Source organism: Triturus cristatus, chromosome 9 (assembly GCF_964204655.1).
Source record: "Triturus cristatus chromosome 9, aTriCri1.1, whole genome shotgun sequence".
Classification (NCBI taxonomy): Eukaryota; Metazoa; Chordata; class Amphibia; order Caudata; family Salamandridae; genus Triturus; species Triturus cristatus.
In genome coordinates, this window is record NC_140592.1 from 179,616,559 (window position 1) to 179,637,881 (window position 21,323).

The window sequence follows — 21,323 nt, forward strand, 5'->3', positions numbered from 1 at the left end:
TCAGCTTTAATTTTCCTAAATCATCAGGGTTTGTGCTACTCCTTTCCAGTTCTAAAGCGGATATCTTGCTCTCAAGGGCCTGTAATTTCTGAGTCTTTATTCGGTTCTTGGAACTCATTAGGGCATGTAACGTACCTCTCAGATTAGACGTATAGGCGTCCCATACAAGATCTATTGAAGTAGATCCTAGATTAATGGTAAAAAATTCAAGAGAGGATTTACTAATGGACTGAGCAATTCCTAGATCTGATAACATTGCTCTATTCAACGTCGTCCTTGATTGGGGGAACTTACCACCCATAGAGTATAACAATAAGAGAGGAGCGTGATCAGATAAATGGCTCGGCAAGATCGATATGTTAATAAAATTATCAAGAGCTATTAACCAATACATAATCTATCCTTGAGGAATGATGATACTTTTTACAGTGAAAGGTAAAACCTTGAACATCGCCCATCTTGGACCTCCAAAGATCTACTAGATTTATATTAGATATTAGGTTTTTCATAACCCTACGTGATTTCGGGGTCCCTATTGTATGACTCAGATTAGATCTATCTTTGACTAGGTCGAGCCTGACATTAAATTAAAATCACCTCCTATTACCAAGGGAGGGTTTACCATAATCAAACTTTCTTGTAGTTTAACTAAAAAGGCCGGGTCATCCGTATTCCATAGAAAGATGAACAGGTCATTTCTGTCCCCTCAAAGTCCAGAAGAGCTATAATCAATCTACCTGATTGGTCTGTTTGAACTGACTTGATCCTACAGGGGACCCCCTTCTTTACTACTATTGTAACCCCACGACTGCTTATTGATTACTGTGAGGAACAAAAACACTGTATCCAAGGAATTTTAGAAAAAACCATCTGTAACTCATTTGGATTCAAATGGGTTTCCTGCAACAGACAGACCAGTGCTGGTGGAAACTCTAAATACTTTAGGATCAGCCTTTGCCTGCGCGGACACCTCAAACCATTCAAATTCCAAGAAATAAAATGGATCTTACGGCCCCCTTTCATGCTACCTATCATAGGCTAGGATGTCTTTTACTAAGTTTTGGAAATGGTCGTTATTAAACAGGTGTGATGAGGAATATTTTTTATCAATTTATCCCCTATTCTGCTCCCCACGCTGTACCAGTATTTTACGGGGTTTCTGCCTTCCCAAATTTCTTTTAAAGGGGTCCCTGTGAACTCTTTGGATTTCAAAGTTAAGATTGATATTTGGATGGCTCTTAAGGACTGTGCCCTTCAATAAAGTAATCAGGAACCCCATTATATCCTCCCCCGCCACAGCTTCCAGGACATTCAGAAACTTCAGGTTATTTTTCCTTGAATGGTTCTCTAATCGTTCCAGGTCATCCCTCAGTTCTTTGTTCTGGGAGGAAAGTTTCTCCAAATGGGAAGTGGTAGTGTCTATCGAGTCTTTCAATTTCAGAATTTCTTCTTCAATTGCCTCAGTCCTTGCTGTGACTTCCTCTAGTTTTTTAGCAAGGACCTCACAGGATGTCCGAATTGCAGCCTGGTTTGCTTCTGAGACAGAAAACCTATTAGCCAATTCTGCTTGGTTCGTCTCAGAAACTGTAAATCTACATACCATCTGTTCCTTTATGGCCAAAAGTAGATCTGATAAGGGGTGTGTATTTGACGTTGATGGATTTGGATTTGGGTCGACAAAGGCCAGCCCCCCCCCCCCCCCCCCATCTTCCGTCCGCGCCACTCTTACAAGATCGTGATCCACTTCATACTCCGACCGATGCTTCTGCAGAGGATCTTGCTCCGCACGACTCTTTCCCTGCACTTGGCCCCGATCTTGATCAAAGTCTTGCCCCAGCACTGACTATCTGTTAGTAAGACTGATCTCTGGGTGGACTTCCGGTTCTACGTCCGTGGCCTCAACGGATTCTAAATGCTGGGAGATTTTGTCTTGCTTTAATTCTGCAAGCTCTTCTCCCGATCATCTTCTCATTTAACCCCAAAGACGAAGACGAAGGAGTGTAAGTGAAAGTCGAGGGTAGCATGGAAACTGGTGAATGAGGTGAAATAGTCCCAGACGTAAAATTAAGCATGCTTTTATTGGCTAACATAGATGACGACTGGGACGATTTGGTTGCTGAAGAGTGTGACAAAACCTGGTAGAAGGTTTTCAAAGATGGAGTAATTTTTGATTTTATTACAGATTTTTTTTTTGTCTCGTAGTTTCGTCTTACCCTTTTGTAATTTAGCTTTATCTGGGGTTACACAGCCAGCAGACCCAGGAGTCCCTGCCCCTTGCTTGCACTGCCCTGGTACAAAAGCTCTAACCTCAGCTACTACTACAGGGGGGGATACCCGTTGGGGCAAAACAGAATGGGTTATCACCTTATTAGCTGTCAAATAAGCTGCCCTTGCACGCAATGTATATCTATTCACTTTAGGGGGGATAAACCCTCTTGAGTCTTAGCACTCTTCTCCATACGGTCAATGAAACACCCGTACCCCCCCTCTGCACTCCTGCTCCTGCTAACACTGAAATATTGAGTCTTCTCTTTATCTGTCTGAGTTTCACAAACCGACCCACCAGCCAGTTGGTCCCTAAATAAATAACTCACACCGTTGGGGACTGTAGTCAAAGCTTTATGCCAGGACCGGGCCCCCCCTACCTGCCCTGAACCCAGGGAGTCGCACTCTGAATGGGGCACTCTTCTCCCATTGCACCGCAGCAGCAAGGAATGGAGACTGCTACGTCTTCGTTTGAACGCTGCGGCTTTCCACCTCCAGTGCGGCTCTCCGGCACCTGCTCCGCCCACACCCGGCAAACCCAGAGCGTTGAAAGCAGCCACAGGGGAATCGTCTCGCAATACGGGCAAACCCCCTCGCATCACCGGGGGAAACAAGAACGCCAAACAGTGCCACGAAAAGGACAACAGAACAAAGAAGACGCAAACAGAACGAGGGAATCAAAGAAATCAGATCAGGTAGCTAAACATTCATCTGAGCCAGGGTTCCATCAGCCTCCATCAGATGCCGGAGGGAGCGAGCCCGCAGCCGCCATGTTCCTCTGCCGTTGTGTACTTTTTTAGAAAAGGTTAGCTTTCTGGGATCACCCATGAGTGTCACATCAGTTTCCACCTTGAAGTAGGTTGAAATCATACAAATTATGAAAAAGGAGCCACCTATTGATAAAAATGCCAAGGCTATGTAGTAAAAATATGTGTATTGGTTCAGCTTTGCATGTTCCTGGAAGCTGGTGACTTTAGCATAACAATCCTTTTTGTTGGTGCCATTTTTTGGAGAAAAAAAAAGCTGATACTTTTTTGCGGAGCACTTTTTTTCAATTTTTCCCAAATAACTTAAAATGTATATTTTGGGTTATTTCTGTCAGGTTCTTCTGTGGACAGATTTTTTTGTGGTCTTGGAATGATGAGAAGATCCACAAGTTCAGGTTCTGATGATTCGTGTCTGCCTAAGGTAGGGTCAACCCTTTCAGGTAGCCACTGTGCTGCTGACAATGGAATGCCTAAGCAGACAGTGACCTCCAGAAGAAGTCCCCAAAATTAAAAAACCTGAAGGGAAAAACCTATGATGGCGACCGGAGAATCCCAGGAGGTACAAGAGAACTGGTACAGATGATAACCCCAGGGCTTGCAGAAAGGATTCAGATGTTGCAGACAAGGTAAGGGATATCCACAATCGGTAGAAAGAAGGTTCTGGAGAGAAGAACAGGAGCAAGAATCACAAGTGGGCGATAACAAACCAGCAGGAGCAAAAAATACACCATCAAGAGTGAAGAAACCCCAGTAGGAGCAAAGACACACCAGCAGGAGTGAAGAGTGTCCCAATACAAAGAGAGAGACAGTTCTGGCCCTTAAATTCCCAAAGACAGGAAGTGATGTAGAGAAATAGAGAAAGTAGTAAGCCACCATGATGGATAGGGAAATACTAACAGGAATACATGGAGCGCTTCCATAATGGGTAGGGGTGACAACACCCTTTCTTAGGAATTCTTGGAAGAAGAAAAACTACAGAGGACAAGAATAAGGCTCCCGAGGAGAAGAATGCCTCTAGTTGACCCTACCAGCGAAGCTGAGAATGGCCTTCCACGGCAACTTGCAGGGCTCGCTAGGTTTCAGGGGAATGTGTGTGTCTTTCCGCTGTACAATGCAGAACGCTAAAGAGGCAGTCGTGGCTCGTTTCTGCAGAGTGCCTGGAAGTTATGAGGGGGGGGGGGCGCGCGAGCTGCGGGTCCATTTGCGACCCACCACACAGTCGCGCGGGAGTGATCTCGAGTTGATTTACGGCCCGCGGCATGACAATTTTCTAGGTCGCCTCCAGGGGAGTCCACAAACCCTGGGTACTTTAGAATCTCCAGGATGCTGGTAAAAAAACAATTGGCATGTATACATTGCATGGGGAAAAAAGGTTATGGATGTCTAGGTGCAAACTACCCCAAATAACCAAAAAAGGGCTTGGCATTCTAAGGAGAAAAGCCTAGCAGCAAAAGGGTTAAATCATCATTTTGCCTGCAGCGCTGTTGTCCAAATCCAGTTACAGCAACTTTATTTAATGGTCGACATAGTACTTTTACCTCACATAGTTTTGAGTTAAATTACTATCTTGATGTTTCTTTCATTTGTTCTCCATTGTACTTTTATGTGACCATCCCTGTATGGATTGCCCTAAAAGAGTCCAACTAGAGTCCTACTCGTTGATAAGTCTATAGCATGATATAATATTCTCTCTCTCTCTCTCTGTCTCTGTCTCTGTCTCTGTCTCTGTCTCTGTCTCTGTCTCTGTCTCTGTCTCTGTCTCTGTCTCTGTCTCTGTCTCTGTCTCTGTCTCTGTCTCTGTCTCTGTCTCTGTCTCTGTCTCTGTCTCTCTCTCTCTCTCTCTCTCTCTCTCTCTCTCTCTCTCTCTCTCTCTCTATATATATATATATATATATATATATATATATATATATATATATATATATATATATATAATACCAATCCTGATTCCAGGTATGCAAAAGCAGGCGCTGACACCGTGGAACAATTTGTCAAAGAGAAATGTTTATTCCATAGGGTCGCCCAGTCGCGTTTCGACGGATGAGACTGCCTTGTTCACTACATCTGGTCTCTATTCAGTGTTACTTCTATTTACATGTACGTGGCACAAAGTACATCGGTTGTCACAGCAACCGTCTCTCCTTAGAAAGGAAATGGAAGAAATACCATATACAACTTGTCAGTGCGTTTGAGAAAAAAAGCGCACCCACCAACTAAATGTAAAAAATTCAACATACTAAAGAGGCATACTTTAGACTGTTGTTAAATACACAACATAAATGCGAATTATGTGTTGATACAAAGATAGGTGTGAGTATATTAGAGATGAATGGGACCACAAGCGAATTACAATACAAGTGTATGAATGTACAAATCACCGCAAAAATAGCAATATAATACTACTCTAATGCGTTTTTTAATTTGCATTTTTAAATTACGTTTTTTTAAGAAAACATGGAAAGATTGCTTTTACCATGGATTCCACTATTGTTCAGAATGCATATAACATAAATGGTGCTTATACACAGTATTCCTAGTACAGCCCAAGTGGGCAGGTTAGATATGACATTTGTGATTCATATCGTGTGGCCTATGTTAGTTTAGTGTATACTCATATCCAGTATGATTAAAAAAATTAATTTATAACCGTTGATCAATAAAGATATATATGTAAAAAATGCAAATATTCCAAAGTGAAAAATAAAATAAGATAAGATGTGTGCCAAACGAAAATGAATATATTATGTTAATGAAAGAAGAGAGAGATCCACATGCTGCGGATAGGATTAAAAAGCGGGAGCAGCAAAATGCATTTCAGTAATGTTAAGAGGCTTGTGTTATTTGATTTAAAGATGTACATTTAAGGCCTCATCAGCATTCATCCCATTAGGGATTTTGCAATCCAATAGTATAATATACCTGGATTCTAGTCTCCTCAGGCACAATTGTCTATTTCCTTCCCTTATATTTTTGGCAATACTGTCGATCACAAAATAGGAGAGTTCCTCTGCCTTGCCCCCATGGTGTGAGTTTATATGTCTCGCTACGGGATACGCTGGGTCATCATTCGTGATGGCTCTTAGATGCTGTAGTATCCGGACATGAACGGGATGTATCGTACTACCCACATACATCTTGTTGCAGGTACAGCGAAGGACATATACAGCGAAATCCGTCTTACATGAGTAACATCCCCTGATTTCAAAAGGGGTTTTTCTAAGGGCAAGATGAATGGTTCTAGTGTTTACACCGTATTTGCAGGCCTTACACTTTGAGCACTTCTGAAAACCTCTCTGAGGTTTAAGCCAATTTCCTCCTTTGTTGTGTACTGGTGCGTTGCAGACTAGTTCTTGGCGCATACTTTCGCTCTCCTGAAAGTGAGTTGTGGAAACTTAGTACACGTTGGTCCAATCATAGGATCACTGCGTACTAAGGGCCAGTGTCTGTGTAGTATCTTCCTCAGATTAGTGTTGTAAGAGTTCTATCCAGTGATCAGTCTAGGAGTATTGTCTATCACTTTCGGTGTGTGTTGCTTTCTTTCTTTAAATATATATATATTTGTGTGTTTAGCGAATAGTCTTTCTAGTTATTTTATTTGTTTAGTGTTTATATTTTGTTTTTAAATGTTACCCATTTGAACATAACATTATTCACTTTTTCATTCTGCAGGTTTGGCTGAACTTGGCACAGTTTGTGATGCATACAGAAGTTGTTCAATTAGTGAAGATAATGGATTAAGTACAGCTTTTACAATCGCACATGAACTTGGCCATGTGTATGTTTCATGTAAATATTTTGACCGAAAACGTATACATTGTTGTTGCTATCGATGAATGAATAGATTACAGTTCATTTGTAAGGATTTACCAAAATGTTTCTAGTCCATATTGCACTGGGAGCACATGATTTAAAATTTAAAGAAGTGGATCAACCGGCTTTTGTACAGTAGATTCCCAGTGCATACAGTCGGAGTACTAGCTCTGTCAAGGACAGGGGTGAATTTGTTGTCCCGGTGGCAATTGAGAGGGTCCACCGTAAAACTTTGTTAATGTAGGGGTTTCTCCGTTGGGAACATATTTCTCTTTGAAGAAAAAAATAAAATAGCCGGTTTAAAGTATAATTTTAATGTATTTACTGTTCCATAAATGTACAGCCGTTACATTTACACATGCAAACATTTTGCATGGGAGGAATTCCAGAATAACTCCTGGGAACTGTGATTGTCTCAATTTCAGAAGAGGACTCCTGAAAATTTCCTTAGAATTGGACCACAAATGCTTTTTAGATATTTCCGAAAGATCATTACAGGGGGTCAAATACTACAGATTTTCTACCTTTTGGCTCAACTTCTTCTCGACATCAACCTCTTTCTCAAATGTGGAACTTAGACTACTCAACTGTCTTTCACTCTAATTGTATCATCATAAGGTATCTGTTGCTTATGCAGAAACAGATTCCAGTCATCTGTGTTGGTTTTTTATTGTATTGCTTTAGGGCCTAGCAGTAGTATGCTATTTTACAAACTGATGTATGACCGGATCTATTGAAGGGCTCTGTCCAGGACATGACTCTACTAACTCCCAGAACGATGGGCTGCGTGACTAGTAAGAATGACCCTCACTATTTTGGTCATTTTATGGGCCCAATTCAAGATTTGTTTTTACAATGATTAAGTGTGTCTTCTCTTGGAAATTCAGGAGAAGATGACATTCACGTTAGCATTAAGAGATAACTGCTCACAGATAAGGCCTTGTAGATTCAGTTCTCTATGATAAGGAAATGCCATGTCGCATTTATGGCTTGTATGTAGCACATGCTGATACCAAGCATAAAATAACACTAATTCTCACACTCCACTAACAAATTTTAGCATAACAAGCTTTTATAAACAAATAAAAATTAAGACAATGTAAAATTTAAGGTTGTAAAAATAATATGCCATAAAGTGTCATGTCCAGCTGATTTCTAGTCAGGTTTGATTAGGATTTTATGGAGCTATGTTCAGGTAACAAATCTATGTCATGGCTATTTGTAAGTGCAAATTCTCTGTGAAGTGCATAAAATGTTATTAGGTAACCTCAGAGATTGCGCTCCTTATTACAGAAGTGAATATCAAAGTCTGGGCTAGTAAAAATCTCACAATACAGTTTCACCACTGAAGTGCTAGTATCCACAACTTGCAAAGGAGTCTGAATACTAGAAGTAACTGGGACTAGAATCTATGTGTGTTTTCCCTTTTACATTGAGTTAGGTACAAGTAATGTTCTGCTTGATGGATTTTATTAACTGAAATGTCTGTAATGGGGCAAATACAATATTTGTGTATATGCCTGAAAGCAACATATCAGAGAGACTGTTATACCTTTTCAACGCTTGGGAAAGTGAAGTGTTCCACTACAGTAAGTGCAGCTTCACTGTGGTCGGAAGAGAATATTCTAAAACATTCTTAATTTTCAAGCTTTACTTACCTTAAAATGGGGCCAAGTGAGCACCTGAATTCCACCAATGCTTCTACGGAATGTTACTGGTATTCCACTTTTATACTAAATTGCCCCTATGGTATCAATAGTAGTAGAACCAGGGCCATATAGGGTCCTTGACCATAGAGCACGTTCATATGAGCCCTCCAAGTGTACTTCAATCACAGCATCCAATGAAGAGCAGCTTGTGCCTGCCCTTAACTTTAATTTTACATCTGTGGCCTGGGCCTACCAAAAAGTACCCACTTAAGAAGGGTTGATTAAACTGGGTGAAGATGTATTCTCTCTGCAGCAATAATTGAAAGAATCAATGACGGATCATTCAAACTCCTTTCCAACTAAAATCAAGAAGCTACCTCAAAGTCACTTTTTCCTGTATTGTACTCTACCAACCATTTACGCTTAGTTGGGCCATAAAAAAAAAATCACACTCAAAACAAGGAAAGAATCTTAAGAAGAAAACGAGGGGAAAAAAAAGAGTACACAAACTAAGATTCAAGGTAATCATAACATGAGAGTAAGAACAAGAAAAAATGGAACTCCTAATAATGCTCAAACTCTCATACTTGAGGGTTATGTACGCAAAGAGCAGGAAAGGCTCAAAGTCATCTCAGACCTAATGTGCCTAAATTTGTTTGCCATGTCATTTATAACGCTTTAGATGTAGATGCTACTGGCACGATAGTGAAGGGTAGTAGATTCTTTCCCATGTGCACAGTAGAACATGACAACATCAGAATTGTCTCCCATCATATTGACTTTGTAAATCTATTTCTAGACATTCACCGTGCATCAGTATGCCTTGGAATATTATAGTCTGGAATTTATGAGTCAGTACTTGAAACCCATAAGATCATTTGAACAGTGTTTCCGCTCATTGGAAAAAACATATGGCTTTTATTTAATCTCAGTAAACCACCAGGGTGTACTTTTGATAAGGATCTAGTTAAGATTATGCAGGAAATTATAGCTACTTTGCTTAGTGACAATCAAGCCCAACATCTAGTAGGCGATTTTAATGCTAATATAATAAACAGAGCCTCTATAAATATTAGGAGTGAGAAATAAGATGAGTTTTAGAATATTCCAGAACCCCACCTCACTTAGCAAAAGGTGGATACTGGAGTGAAGTCATTTTTAACTACTCTTCTAGACTGCTGATCGAATCTGTTGAATATTTTATTATTGGTGTTTGTAGAGTGGTACATACTGCTGAATGTACTGCCTCACCATATTTGGAGTGAAGCGAGTAAGTGGGAAAGCTTGCATGCAAAGAAGAACTGCATTCAATATTGTTTAGTGTCTCAGAAGCATTGATATTTCATTATATTGGTGATGTCCTGTACCTCCTGAACTAATAAGTGATAGTGTTAAACAGTTTAAAACAAATCTGGGGCTTTCATAGTAACCAAATATGGGTTGTTTGGCATGGGAGGAGAGGAGAGGAACATACTACTACCCATCAGGGTTTTGGAACCATTACAACTTCAAGTATAACATAAATACTCAATGAGCAATTTCTATGTATAACTAACACTCTGGAAAATATTTGTGGTGTGAGTGAAAACGGAAGTCCTCCTTTCACTGAATAAACAGGCATTGTCTGACAATCCTTAAATCTTTGTTTTAAACTATTGGAAGGAAATGTATGACTATCTGCAACTATTTGTCGCTTAACAGATTCAATATGCCTCATGATGATAGCAATAAGTGCAAAGAAGAAGGCGGAAAAAATCAGCAGTTTGTGATGGCTCCAAGATTGGACTTTAACACAAACCCATGGATGTGGACAAAATGTAGCAGGAAGTACCTCACTGAATTTTTAGAGTAAGTCTAATGCAGCAAAATGTAAATGTTTTGATAATGCAAATATATAAACATTTCACATTGATACATTTTAAAGCTCATGTTGTCTGTCCATTCCTAGGATGTTAAAGACAATTGAATATTCTCCAGTATTTGGGGTGTCTTTCATAGATTCACATGCCTGAATCATTCCCCGTCGTCTGAGTGGGAGTCCCACGGTACATAAAAAAGCAATAATTATGCCTATACCAAACGAAAAACCTTGGTAACCTGAACCAGGAAGTAAAGTAGCCTAAGCTACAAGGGAAAAAACTTCCACAGCTATGACTATCACTGTCATTATATTCAGTCCAAACTGCAGCCAATCAGGCGACAGCACCCACCAGAATGTTCTCCTCAGAGGCTCAGGCTGTCAGATTTTCTACCGCACGTCGTGTGAAGGGAGTCTCCCTGAGCTCTGCTCAGTTCTTCAAGTTTCTGCTGTTTCTACAACTTCTAGGATGTCAACTACAAAGAAATCACTCTTCAGATCTTGTGAGTCCTGCGGAAAGCTTACGCTTTTTTCTGAAGACCCTCACAAAAACTGCATCTATTGCTTCTATCCTGATCATGAGGTGAAGGAGTGCAAGATTTGCCGTACCTTCTCTCAAAAGACCTTAAGAGATAGAGAGGGACGCCTTCTTCTGTGGCTACAGAAGCTTAAGGATAAAGATGCTCCTTTATCAGAGATAGAAACTGCCTCTGGATCCTCTATCTCGTCCAGAAAAAGGGTGGCTGAGGAAGAATCTTCTTCTACTGGGGCAAAGGTGTCGAGGAGAGCCCAGTCTGTTAAGGGCTCGGGGCAGTCTTCGTCTTCATCTAAGAAGACATCTCCACCTTCAGGATCCAAGCCCTCTACGCCCCCTGGGAAAACAGGAAAAACCCAGCCAGCTAAGAGTTTTCCTGACAAGAAATCACCTCAGGTGAGATTGCCGTCGTCGACGGCGCCGTCGACGGCAGTGGCGTCGACAGTTATTATCGTCGACGCGATTTCAACGTCGACGATTACATTCTCGTCGCCGAGACCTACAATGATAATGTCATCAGCTTCATCGCCGTCGACGCTGGTTTCGGTGAGTGTAAAACCCATCTCGTCGACGAGGGAAGTGTCATCTCTCGTCTCCGTTCCGTCGACGGTAAGAATCAAGAAGCTGGCTCCGCCGACTACTTCGTCGACGTCTACTCCGTCGACGAAGATTGTGGCACCGTTGACTGTTGCATCGTCGACGAAGAATACCTCGTCGACGAAGAAAACCCCGTCGACGAAGATGGACGCGTCGACGCCCTCGTCGTCGAAGACTACCTCGTCGACGAAGACGACCTCGTCGACGGCACCACCGTCGACGAAGGTTGCCTCGTCGTCGGCACCGTCGTCGGCGAAGATTGTCCCATCGTCGACGGATGCCATCTCGTCGACGAAAACAGCCTCGTCATCGAAAATGGCTGTAACGTCAGGATTCGTTCCGTCGACACGAGTGTTACCACCTTCACTATCTACCTGCATGGATATGCAGGTATGGACTGCGACTCCGTCGTCTGTCGTGTTTGATCAAAAGTCACCAGCATCTACGCTTCTACAGCGTAGAGGATCGTCTTTAGAGGCTATATCGCCTCTAAAATTACCGGCGCAACTTTTACAATCGGAGGATAACGACTCCGAAGAAGATGAGAGATTTCGGACTGCAAGGAGTCCATCGGAGCTTCTCATCAAATATCAAGATGAGGATGATGAGGATGAACAATACGAACATCCTAATATGGAACCACAGCCAACACCACCTGCACCAGTGCCGTCTGGTCAAATGCCGTCGGAACTACTTGATAATCTGCAGTATATGTTGCAAGATTACTATAGACGTTTTCCTCCTTCGGAAACGGCGGAATCTCTTCTGGCTACACCCAGACCACGAGTACAGTTGTCGTCGCTCCAGTCACCAAGACCACCTTCTCCGTTGCCATCTCGGCAATTGCAGGTTTCAGACGATGAAAGGGAGGAAGGAGAGGTAGATGATCAATCTATCATGTCGGAGTGGGATAATTACAAAGTACAAACTCCTTCTCCAAGTGCTCCAGCTCCGGTGGACTCTCCCCGGTGGACATTGGCAATTTCCACTCACTGATGGAAAGAGCGACCAAGAGATTCCTGATTCCCATGGAAACAAAGGAAGATGACTGCTTCCTATATGACTTCAAGGACCAACCAAGGAAGCAGGTTCGGGCAATCCCAATCATTGACTTTATTTGGAAAGAGGGATTGAGACTGATGGCTACCCCTAATTCTCTTCCAGCAGTGTTACCAAGGCTGGACAAGAAATATAGAGCCCCAAGTAATTCACCAGCATGCCTGATTGGTCAACCTAAGGCAGACTCGGTTATAGCACAAGCAGCTCAGAGACGGGCTAGAAATCCCTCAACACCCATATCAGCTCCACCTGATAGAGATGGTAGAAGGTTGGATGCAATAGGAAAGAAAGTGTCTACGATGGCAGCCACCACAGTTCGGGCTGCGAACTCCCTGGCGATTTTAGGGCGATACGACCGCCAGATGTGGTCCGACATGTCTCCTTTCCTCGACATGTTACCGGAGCCTTCAAAATCCGAGGCTATAAAGATCCTGCAGGAAGGAGAGTATGCGTCTGCGGAAATCATCGACGCAGCAGTGGATGTGGCATCAACTGGTTTCAGGCAGCTGGCAGGAGCCGCAGTGCTGAGAAGGCAGGGCTGGCTGAAGTCCACTTCGTTTCGCCAGGAGGTGCAGTCTAAAATTATAGACATGCCATTTGATGGCGAATCCTTGTTCGGTGCACATGTAGATGAAGCGCTACAGGCAATAAAGAAGGATACGGAGACGGCAAGGTCCCTGGGTAATTTGCAATTCCGAAAATCTACCTTCCGCGGAGCCAGAGGACGTGGATCCTTCTCTAGCAGGGGAGGTAATAACCAGCAGCGTTCCTTTCAAACCTCTCAGTATAACCAAAGATCTCAGAATTATCGCCAACAGTATTACGGACAGCGAAATCAACAATATTCGCAGTCGCGTAAGAAGCAGTCCTTTCGCGGACGAGAGTCCGGTAAGAAGCAATGAGTTCAGCCACCTGCCACCATCTCTACCGTTCCCACGTACAAGAATCGGAGGTCAAATATCCCACTTTTATTCAAATTGGTCCAAGATTACCTCAGACAAGTGGGTATTAGATATAATATCCAGAGGACATGCTCTGGAATTCACAAAAATTCCGCCAAATTCTCCTCCCAAAGGTCCAACCCCTGCTCATCTCAAGGAGCTTTTTTCCCAAATAAATTTGATGATTCAAAAAGGAGCAATAGAAAAAGTCCCTCTCTTACAAAAGGGAACGGGCTTTTACTCAAGATTTTTCCTCATCCGGAAAAAATCAGGAGAGTGGCGTCCAATTCTCGACCTTCGCGCCCTCAACCAATTCCTAAAGAAAATGTCGTTCCGGATGTTGACGCTCCAAGAAATTCTGCAGTTGCTTTCGATGGGAGATTACATGGCCACCCTCGACCTGCAGGATGCCTATTTTCACGTACCAATCCTACCAAGGCACAGAAAATATCTACGGTTCAGAGTGGCTGGCAGGGATTTCCAATTCAAAGTCCTCCCATTTGGACTCCGTTCTGCACCCAGAGTCTTCACAAAGGTCCTAGCGCCAGTGACTGCGCATCTCCGTCTGCAGGGAGTTCAGATATTCCCGTACCTGGACGACTGTCTTATCAAGGCAAGTTCCGCCAAGGTAGCATCCGAGCATGTTCAGAAATGCCTTTTACTCTTCCAATCCCTGGGTCTATCAACAAATCTGGAGAAATCACATCTTATTCCTTCGCAAAGAAGAACGTTTCTAGGAGCGACGTTGAACACGGATCTGGTCAAAGCCTTCGTATCAAAAGAAAGGCAAACCAAAATATGCAATCTTGCGCGCTCTCTAAAATCAAAAGAGTGCGTTTCAGTCCGTGTATACAAATCCGTCCTAGGGATGATTTCGTCTTGCATTCATCTCATTCCCAACTGTCGGTACAGAATGAGACCGTTGCAGGAGGAACTCAATCTGCAATGGCTTCAGATCACAGGGTCATTCGAGGATCTCATTCACATCACCCCACGAATGCGAGAGGCCTTTCAATGGTGGAGTCAGATGAACCAATTGAAAGAGGGTTGCCCATTTCTGGTCGAAATGCCGGAGTTCACAGTCACCACAGACGCATCCCTCGAGGGTTGGGGAGCGCACCTTCAAGGAATGACCATCAATGGCAGGTGGACTCTAGAACAAAGAAAGTGGCATATCAACCTGCTAGAACTGCGAGCCATATTCCTGGCTCTAAAATCCTTCCAGACCATCATCCGAGGAGCATGCATACTTGTAAGAACAGACAACACTACAAGTATGCATTACGTGAACAAACAAGGCGGGACGAGGTCAGCCCTCCTATCCCAGCAAGCGCAAGAGATTTGGGATTGGGCGATCCGCCACAAGATCAACCTCAAAGCCATTTACGTTCTGGGAATCACGAATGGTCTGGCGGATTCCCTCAGCAGGACCACAACGTCGAATCACGAATGGGAGTTACACCAACCATTCCTAGACGAAGTGTTTCACGAATGGGGGCATCCCGATATAGACCTCTTTGCGACCAGCCAGAACCGCAAATGCCCATTCTTCGCAAGCTGGGCTCCCCACAAGGACTCGCTGGGGAATGCCTTTTCGATGAATTGGTCGCAAATATATGCTTACGCCTTTCCACCGATCCCGTTGGTTCCAAGAGTTCTGCGCAAGATCAAACAACAGCCTTGCCGCATGATCTTAATTGCTCCCAGGTGGCCCCGCCAGTACTGGTTCACAGAGCTTCTCCTCCTTTCGGAGGCCGAGCCCATACAATTTCGACCAATTCCACATCTTCTGACCCTTCAGAACGGTCAAATTTGTCATCCGGACCCAGCATCGCTGAGATTAGCGGCATGGCTCCTCAACAGCTTGAATTTGCACACCTAGATATCCCTCCAGACTGCCAAGAGGTTTTGGCCAATGCTCGAGCACCAGCAACTGTTAAGACCTACAAACTAAAGTGGAAGAGGTTTTGCATGTGGTGTCAATCCGTTAATCTCCATCCGATCCACGCAAAGCCGGAACAACTTCTGCCTTTCTTTCTACAATTGGCGAGGTCTGGTCTTTCCCACTCTACTTTGAAGGTGTTCTTGGCTGCAATTTCAAGATTCCGACAGGATGGTACTAACTCTCTCTATTCCAACAGTCATCCAACAATTTTTTAAGGGGCTATTTAGGATGTTTCCGCCTATTCGGCGTCCGCCTCCTTCTTGGCACCTTAATATAGTGCTTTCACAACTAATGAGGCATCCTTTCGAGCCCATCCACAAGGCGGATCTAAAGTTCCTTTCGTGGAAGGTTTCTTTATTATTGGCTCTAACTTCTACAAGAAGGGTTAGTGACCTTCAAGCGTTCACTATTCATCCACCCTTTCTGCAATTCACATCTGATTCTGTGGTGCTGCGCACTAATCCAAAATTTATGCCAAAGGTCCCGACGGATTTCCATCTTAATTAACCCATAGTTTTGAAAACTTTCTTTCCAAATCCGCAAACAGCTGCAGAAAGGGCCTTGCATTCCCTAGACATCAAGAGATGTCTGAAGTTTTACTTACAACGTACAGCACCGCTGCGCAAATCGGACCAGCTCTTGGTAGCTTATGGCAGACCACGTCAAGGCCATTCAGTATCAAAGCCAACCATAGCTCGTTGGATCTCAGCTGCAATTTGTTTATGCCATGATCAGGCTGGAAGACCACTACAAGCGACCCCAAGAGCACACTCTACAAGAGCAATCTCGTCATCTACAGCTCTTTTCGCCGGTGTGCCTCTTCACCAGATCTGTAAAGCGGCAACATGGTCCAGCTGCCATACGTTTACCAGACACTACTGTTTGGAAGCTGCAAGTGATGCGGATGGTTCAGTGGGACAAGCTGTTCTACGTAATCTTTTCAAATAAGGTGAGCCTCTGTTCTCCCTCCTCCGCTATGCTTTTATAAGACGCTTTTTGTGATGTGAAATTGTTTTGCATAAATTGAAACACATGTGTATTTCTGTATGGTTATACTGTTTCATAATGTATATGGTATGTATGTATATATATATATATATATATATATATATAAGTGGCGTCTTATGAGCAAAAGGTTATGTACTGCTATCTACTCTGATTCAGGCATGTGAATCTATGAAAGACACCCCAAATACTGGAGAAGAACAATAGTTACTTACCTGTAATCTGTGGTTCTCCAGTATTGGTGTCTTTCATAGATTCACATGCAACCCGCCCACCTCCCCTCAGAGGTTTTTTAGGCTATGGTATATTACTTCACTCCTGTGCGAGAAAATCTGGCAGCCTGAGCCTCTGAGGAGAACATTCTGGTGGGTGCTGTCGCCTGATTGGCTGCAGTTTGGACTGTATATAATGACAGTGATAGTCATAGCTGTGGAAGTTTTTTCCCTTGTAGCTTAGGCTACTTTACTTCCTGGTTCAGGTTACCAAGGTTTTTCGTTTGGTATAGGCATAATTATTGCTTTTTTATGTACCGTGGGACTCCCACTCCGACGATGGGGAATGATTCAGGCATGTGAATCTATGAAAGACACCAATACTGGAGAACCACAGATTACAGGTAAGTAACTATTGTTCTTCTCCAACATTAGATCTTTTATATATTCACATGCTTAAATCATTCCCTGTCGTCAGACTGGGAATCCACGGTAAATTAATATAGCAGTAAACAGTGTAACAATTTATAGCATACAGTTTACAATGCAAGAGGGCCATAGACTTGAAATTACATTGTATCTTTAGTAGCAAATCCACCGCATTTGGGAAAAAAAACAAATTCCAGTCACTGTGGTAGAAGCTTGAGCTCTCCTACTCCCCTTAGAGGCCACCATAGTTCTGATTTCTGCTGTGAGGGAGTCTCCAGGCAAGCCGTGCCCTGACCCTTCAGTGAACCTGAAATTGTTACCATTTTGATCTGCCCTGGGTTTGAACCGGCCCTATCTTCAGCACTGAGGTACTGTGTGTTGTTTTTTTGGAAAGATTACTATTTCATGGAGCAGGGAGACCTTTTGTCAAAACTATCCCTAACTTTCACCATGGCTGACAGAGAAAGAAAGTCTCTAAACCCTTTTCATCTTGTGATAACAAGAATATTTACAAAGATGATCCAACTTATCAGTGTATTTATTGTCTTTATCCACTTCATAAGGCATCAGAGTTCGTTATTTGTAGGACTTTTTCAACTAAAACTCATAAGGACATGGAAAGGAGGTTGGCATTAATCCTTATGGACAAAGAGAATGTTATTCTTTCTAAAGGAGATGCCCCCTCTTCCGGGAACAATACTGTGAAAAGTGCCCCATCAAGCACTTCCATGAAGTAAGCACACAAGAGGAGACTTTAACAGTTTCCTGAGCAGGATTTTTTTGCTCAGTGCTTGCAGCCACCTCTTCTAATAATTTGTGGAAGTAGCATACCACTAGACACTATGGTGGCGATTAACCTGTATTGAAGAAGAAGAAGAAGAAATCTTCTAAAGACTTGTCTTCAAAGGCTTCGTCGATGACCTCTTTTTCTCCATAGTTGACGACGCTCCCATCAACAACGACCATGCCGTTGACAAAGACCATCCTATCGACAATGACCATCCCGTCGACGAGGACCATTCCGTTGATGCAGACGACTGTCATACTGTTGACGGCAAAATCATTGTTGACGAGGATACCGTTGACGACTAACCTGTCAACAGTAAATTTCAGAGGAGATATTTTTTCATCATTAAACATGTCAAAAGTACCTCCAGCTCAGATAATGCAATCAGACCAAGGCTAGTGATTATGCCTCCATGACAGCTTATAGCCCAACACAATTGTATGTCAGTTATGTCCCAAACTTTGAAGAAAAAATGGAGGATGATGAATTCAACAATGATTTTGTATACAAGCAAAATTATAAGTCTCAAACTACTCAAATTGATATTAGAGAGAAGCCACCAAGATGATATTGTGGTTCCAAAGGCCTTTTTATCAACGTTGCAAAAGGTGATGGATACTTTCCCTAAGTTATTAGACCAGCAACCAGCTGATAATCCTAAAATGATGATACATGCTACACCCATTCTGCAACCCCATCCATCTGCTCTTTTGCTGGTTCCATTTCCTCAGCAACTATTGTTACTACCTCCTCCTCCTCCACCCCCAAGGGAACCATCTCCCAGATCTGTGCACAGAGAGGACACGGATGATGTTACCTCTAATGGTTTAAATATATTTAGATATGGATGGGGAGTAGGGTGAGCTTCTACAGGATATTGGAACACAAGATGTTAGCAGAGGGTAAATTATTTTCTCAAGTGGAAATGATGATAGACCAAGTCCACAGGATTCTACAGATGATGTTTGTAAATGTAATTCATTAATATAGAGAGCTGCCAAGAAATTCAGCCTTCTAATGAGGTATGTAGATCAACCATGTTTTCTTTATGACTTTAAAGAGAAAACTCGCAAAAGCTGTTAAAACCATACCCAAGCTCCGGCTTGTCTCACCTGTCATACAAAACCAGATTCAGCAATTTCTTCAGCAGCTCCGAGAAGAACCAAGTCCCCTTTAACCCCATCCTCCAGTCCTCCAGACAAGGATAGCAAACACCTTGATAATTTGGGGCGAAGAATTTTGTCTATGGCAGCAACATCAATTAAGATAGCCAGTGCCGCGACTATTCTAGGTCGTTATGATCGCCAGATATGGTATGACCACTCCTTTACTAAAACAAATTCCTTAAGATAAGAGAGAAATGGCCAGAACTATCCTAAAGGAAGCAGAGCTAACTTCTTTCATCATTGTTCATTGGCGCAGCAATGAATGTCTCAAACACAGATATTTGCCAATTGGCAGGAGGTACAGTACTAAGGAGGCAAGGCTAGTTAAAGTCTACAGCCTTTCATACTGCCATTCAATCCGGAATTCAGGATATGCCTTTTGATGGCCTCATTTTTTTGGCAAGCATGTAGTGAGCTTTGCAAGGCTCTAAGACTGACACCGCAAAGACATAAGGACTTTTGCAGTATCATAGATTCGGGATGTCTAATTTTCGTAGCTCAAGAAGATCACAAAATTTCAGAGGGAAATTCAGTCAATATGGAGGCCAGAGACATTCATATTATCCTCAAAGACAATCTGGATACACTCAAGGTTACTCCTTCAATTAGAACCAAAAGACAGTCTACCGAAAAGGAGTGAGGTTCTTCATAAACACGAAACAATTATAATCAAAAAAGGGCTTGACTCTCAACTTGTACCCCCTTTTTCATCTTGTTCTCAGAACATGGGAAGGGAGAATTTCCCTTTTTGTTTCTGCATGGAAGAACATAACATCAGACAAATGGGTGATACAAATTGTCCAATCAGGCCATATGCTGAAGTTCATTCAGAGACACCCAGTTAGTCCACCAAGAAAGGAACATCATCTTCATTTGAAGGAGCGGCAAATGGAAATTTTCATGCTTCTCTTCAAAGGAACCATAGAAGTTATCCCCAAATTGCAAATGAACCAATGTTTTTATTCCAGGTTCATCCTAATAAAAAAGAAGACAGGTCAATTGAGACCAATACTGGATCTGAGAGAGCTAAAGAAAACCGTCATTTTGGAAGATTACAGTGCAAGAAGTTCTCCTGATGAAGCAGAAAGGGAATCTTTCGACCTCCCGGCACTTTCGGGATGCATACTTCCACATACTCATTCACAAAAAACACAGAAAGTACCTTTGATTCTCAGTAGCGGGTCAGCACTACAAATTCAATGTGCTCCCTTTTGGGGGAAAATCAGTGTAGCGAATATTGATCAAATGTCTCGCTTCTTGCTTTTTTCCAAGGAGATGGTCACCAGGAGTTCCCATACTTGGATGACTGGTTAGTCAAAGCTCCATCCAGGGAAGGAACACAAGCTTCTACAATTGCCTGCATCAGTCTCTTCCCAAGATTGGGTCTCCCTTTGACCAGAGAGAAATCATTGTTGGAACCCCAGTCAAAGTTCCAATTTTTGGGAGCAAAACTCACTATTCAGTTGGGAAAAGCTTTTCCATCAGCATAAAGGGTTGCAAAGTTGCAGACAGTGGCAAAGACTATTGCTGGAAAACAATCAATCACAATGAATCCCTGTTAAGCCTGAAGACATCATGTAAAGGCCTCATTTCTTTTTGCAGGCTTCATATGAGACTTGGAGCCATATTACATAAAGTGCCCCTGGGGCACGATGGGCGTATGCGCCCGCTTTGCGCGCTCCCAGGGCACTTTAGTATTACAGAAGGGGCTGCAGATGCTTGTGCAGCCCTTTCTGGAATACTGATAGCGCTGGCACACATACAGCGCCAGCGCCTTCTCAGGAGGGCATTTCCTCATTTGCATGGGGGCTTGCCCCATGCAAATGAGGGAATCCCTTTGCCTCTGCGCCCATGCCCTATTACTGATGCGGGCGCAGAGGCATAGAAACTCTCAGGAGGCACACTAACATGTTAGTGCTCCCCCTGATAGAAGCCCTCTGGAGGTGGGAAAAAGGGTCCTATTGACCCTCCAGACATCCCCTTACAGGTGGGTTCAGTCACTCACTGCCCCCGCCTGCACGGGGATCTCTAATCCCCTTTAAAAGTGCAGGTAGGTTGCCGCCTGCACAGTGAAACATGGAGCGGCTTTCTCAAAGTCGTTCCGTATTTCACTTGAATGTGCTGCCCACAGCTTAGTACGAGTTTGTGGCTCCCCTGGGGGCAGCAATTTTCTATGAAATAGGGCACACTTTCCCTGTTTGCACCCAGCACACCTGTTTTAAGGTGCATCAGGGCACAAACAGGAAAAGCGGCTCTTTCCATAATAGGGCCCATGTTCAGCAAGAGCTTTATTTTCAA

General features: G+C 43.0%; 1 protein-coding gene across 1 annotated transcript in view; it reads left to right on the plus strand.

Annotated features, from left to right (window-relative positions):
* Positions 1–21,323, plus strand: part of ADAMTS9 (ADAM metallopeptidase with thrombospondin type 1 motif 9) — an 876,266-nt gene that overhangs the window by 203,791 nt on the left and 651,152 nt on the right. Inside the window, exons 8-9 of the mRNA XM_085624697.1 lie at positions 6,702–6,807; positions 10,193–10,339. Coding sequence (XP_085480823.1) covers positions 6,702–6,807; positions 10,193–10,339 — 253 coding nt within the window. The remainder of the gene's footprint in view (positions 1–6,701; positions 6,808–10,192; positions 10,340–21,323) is intronic.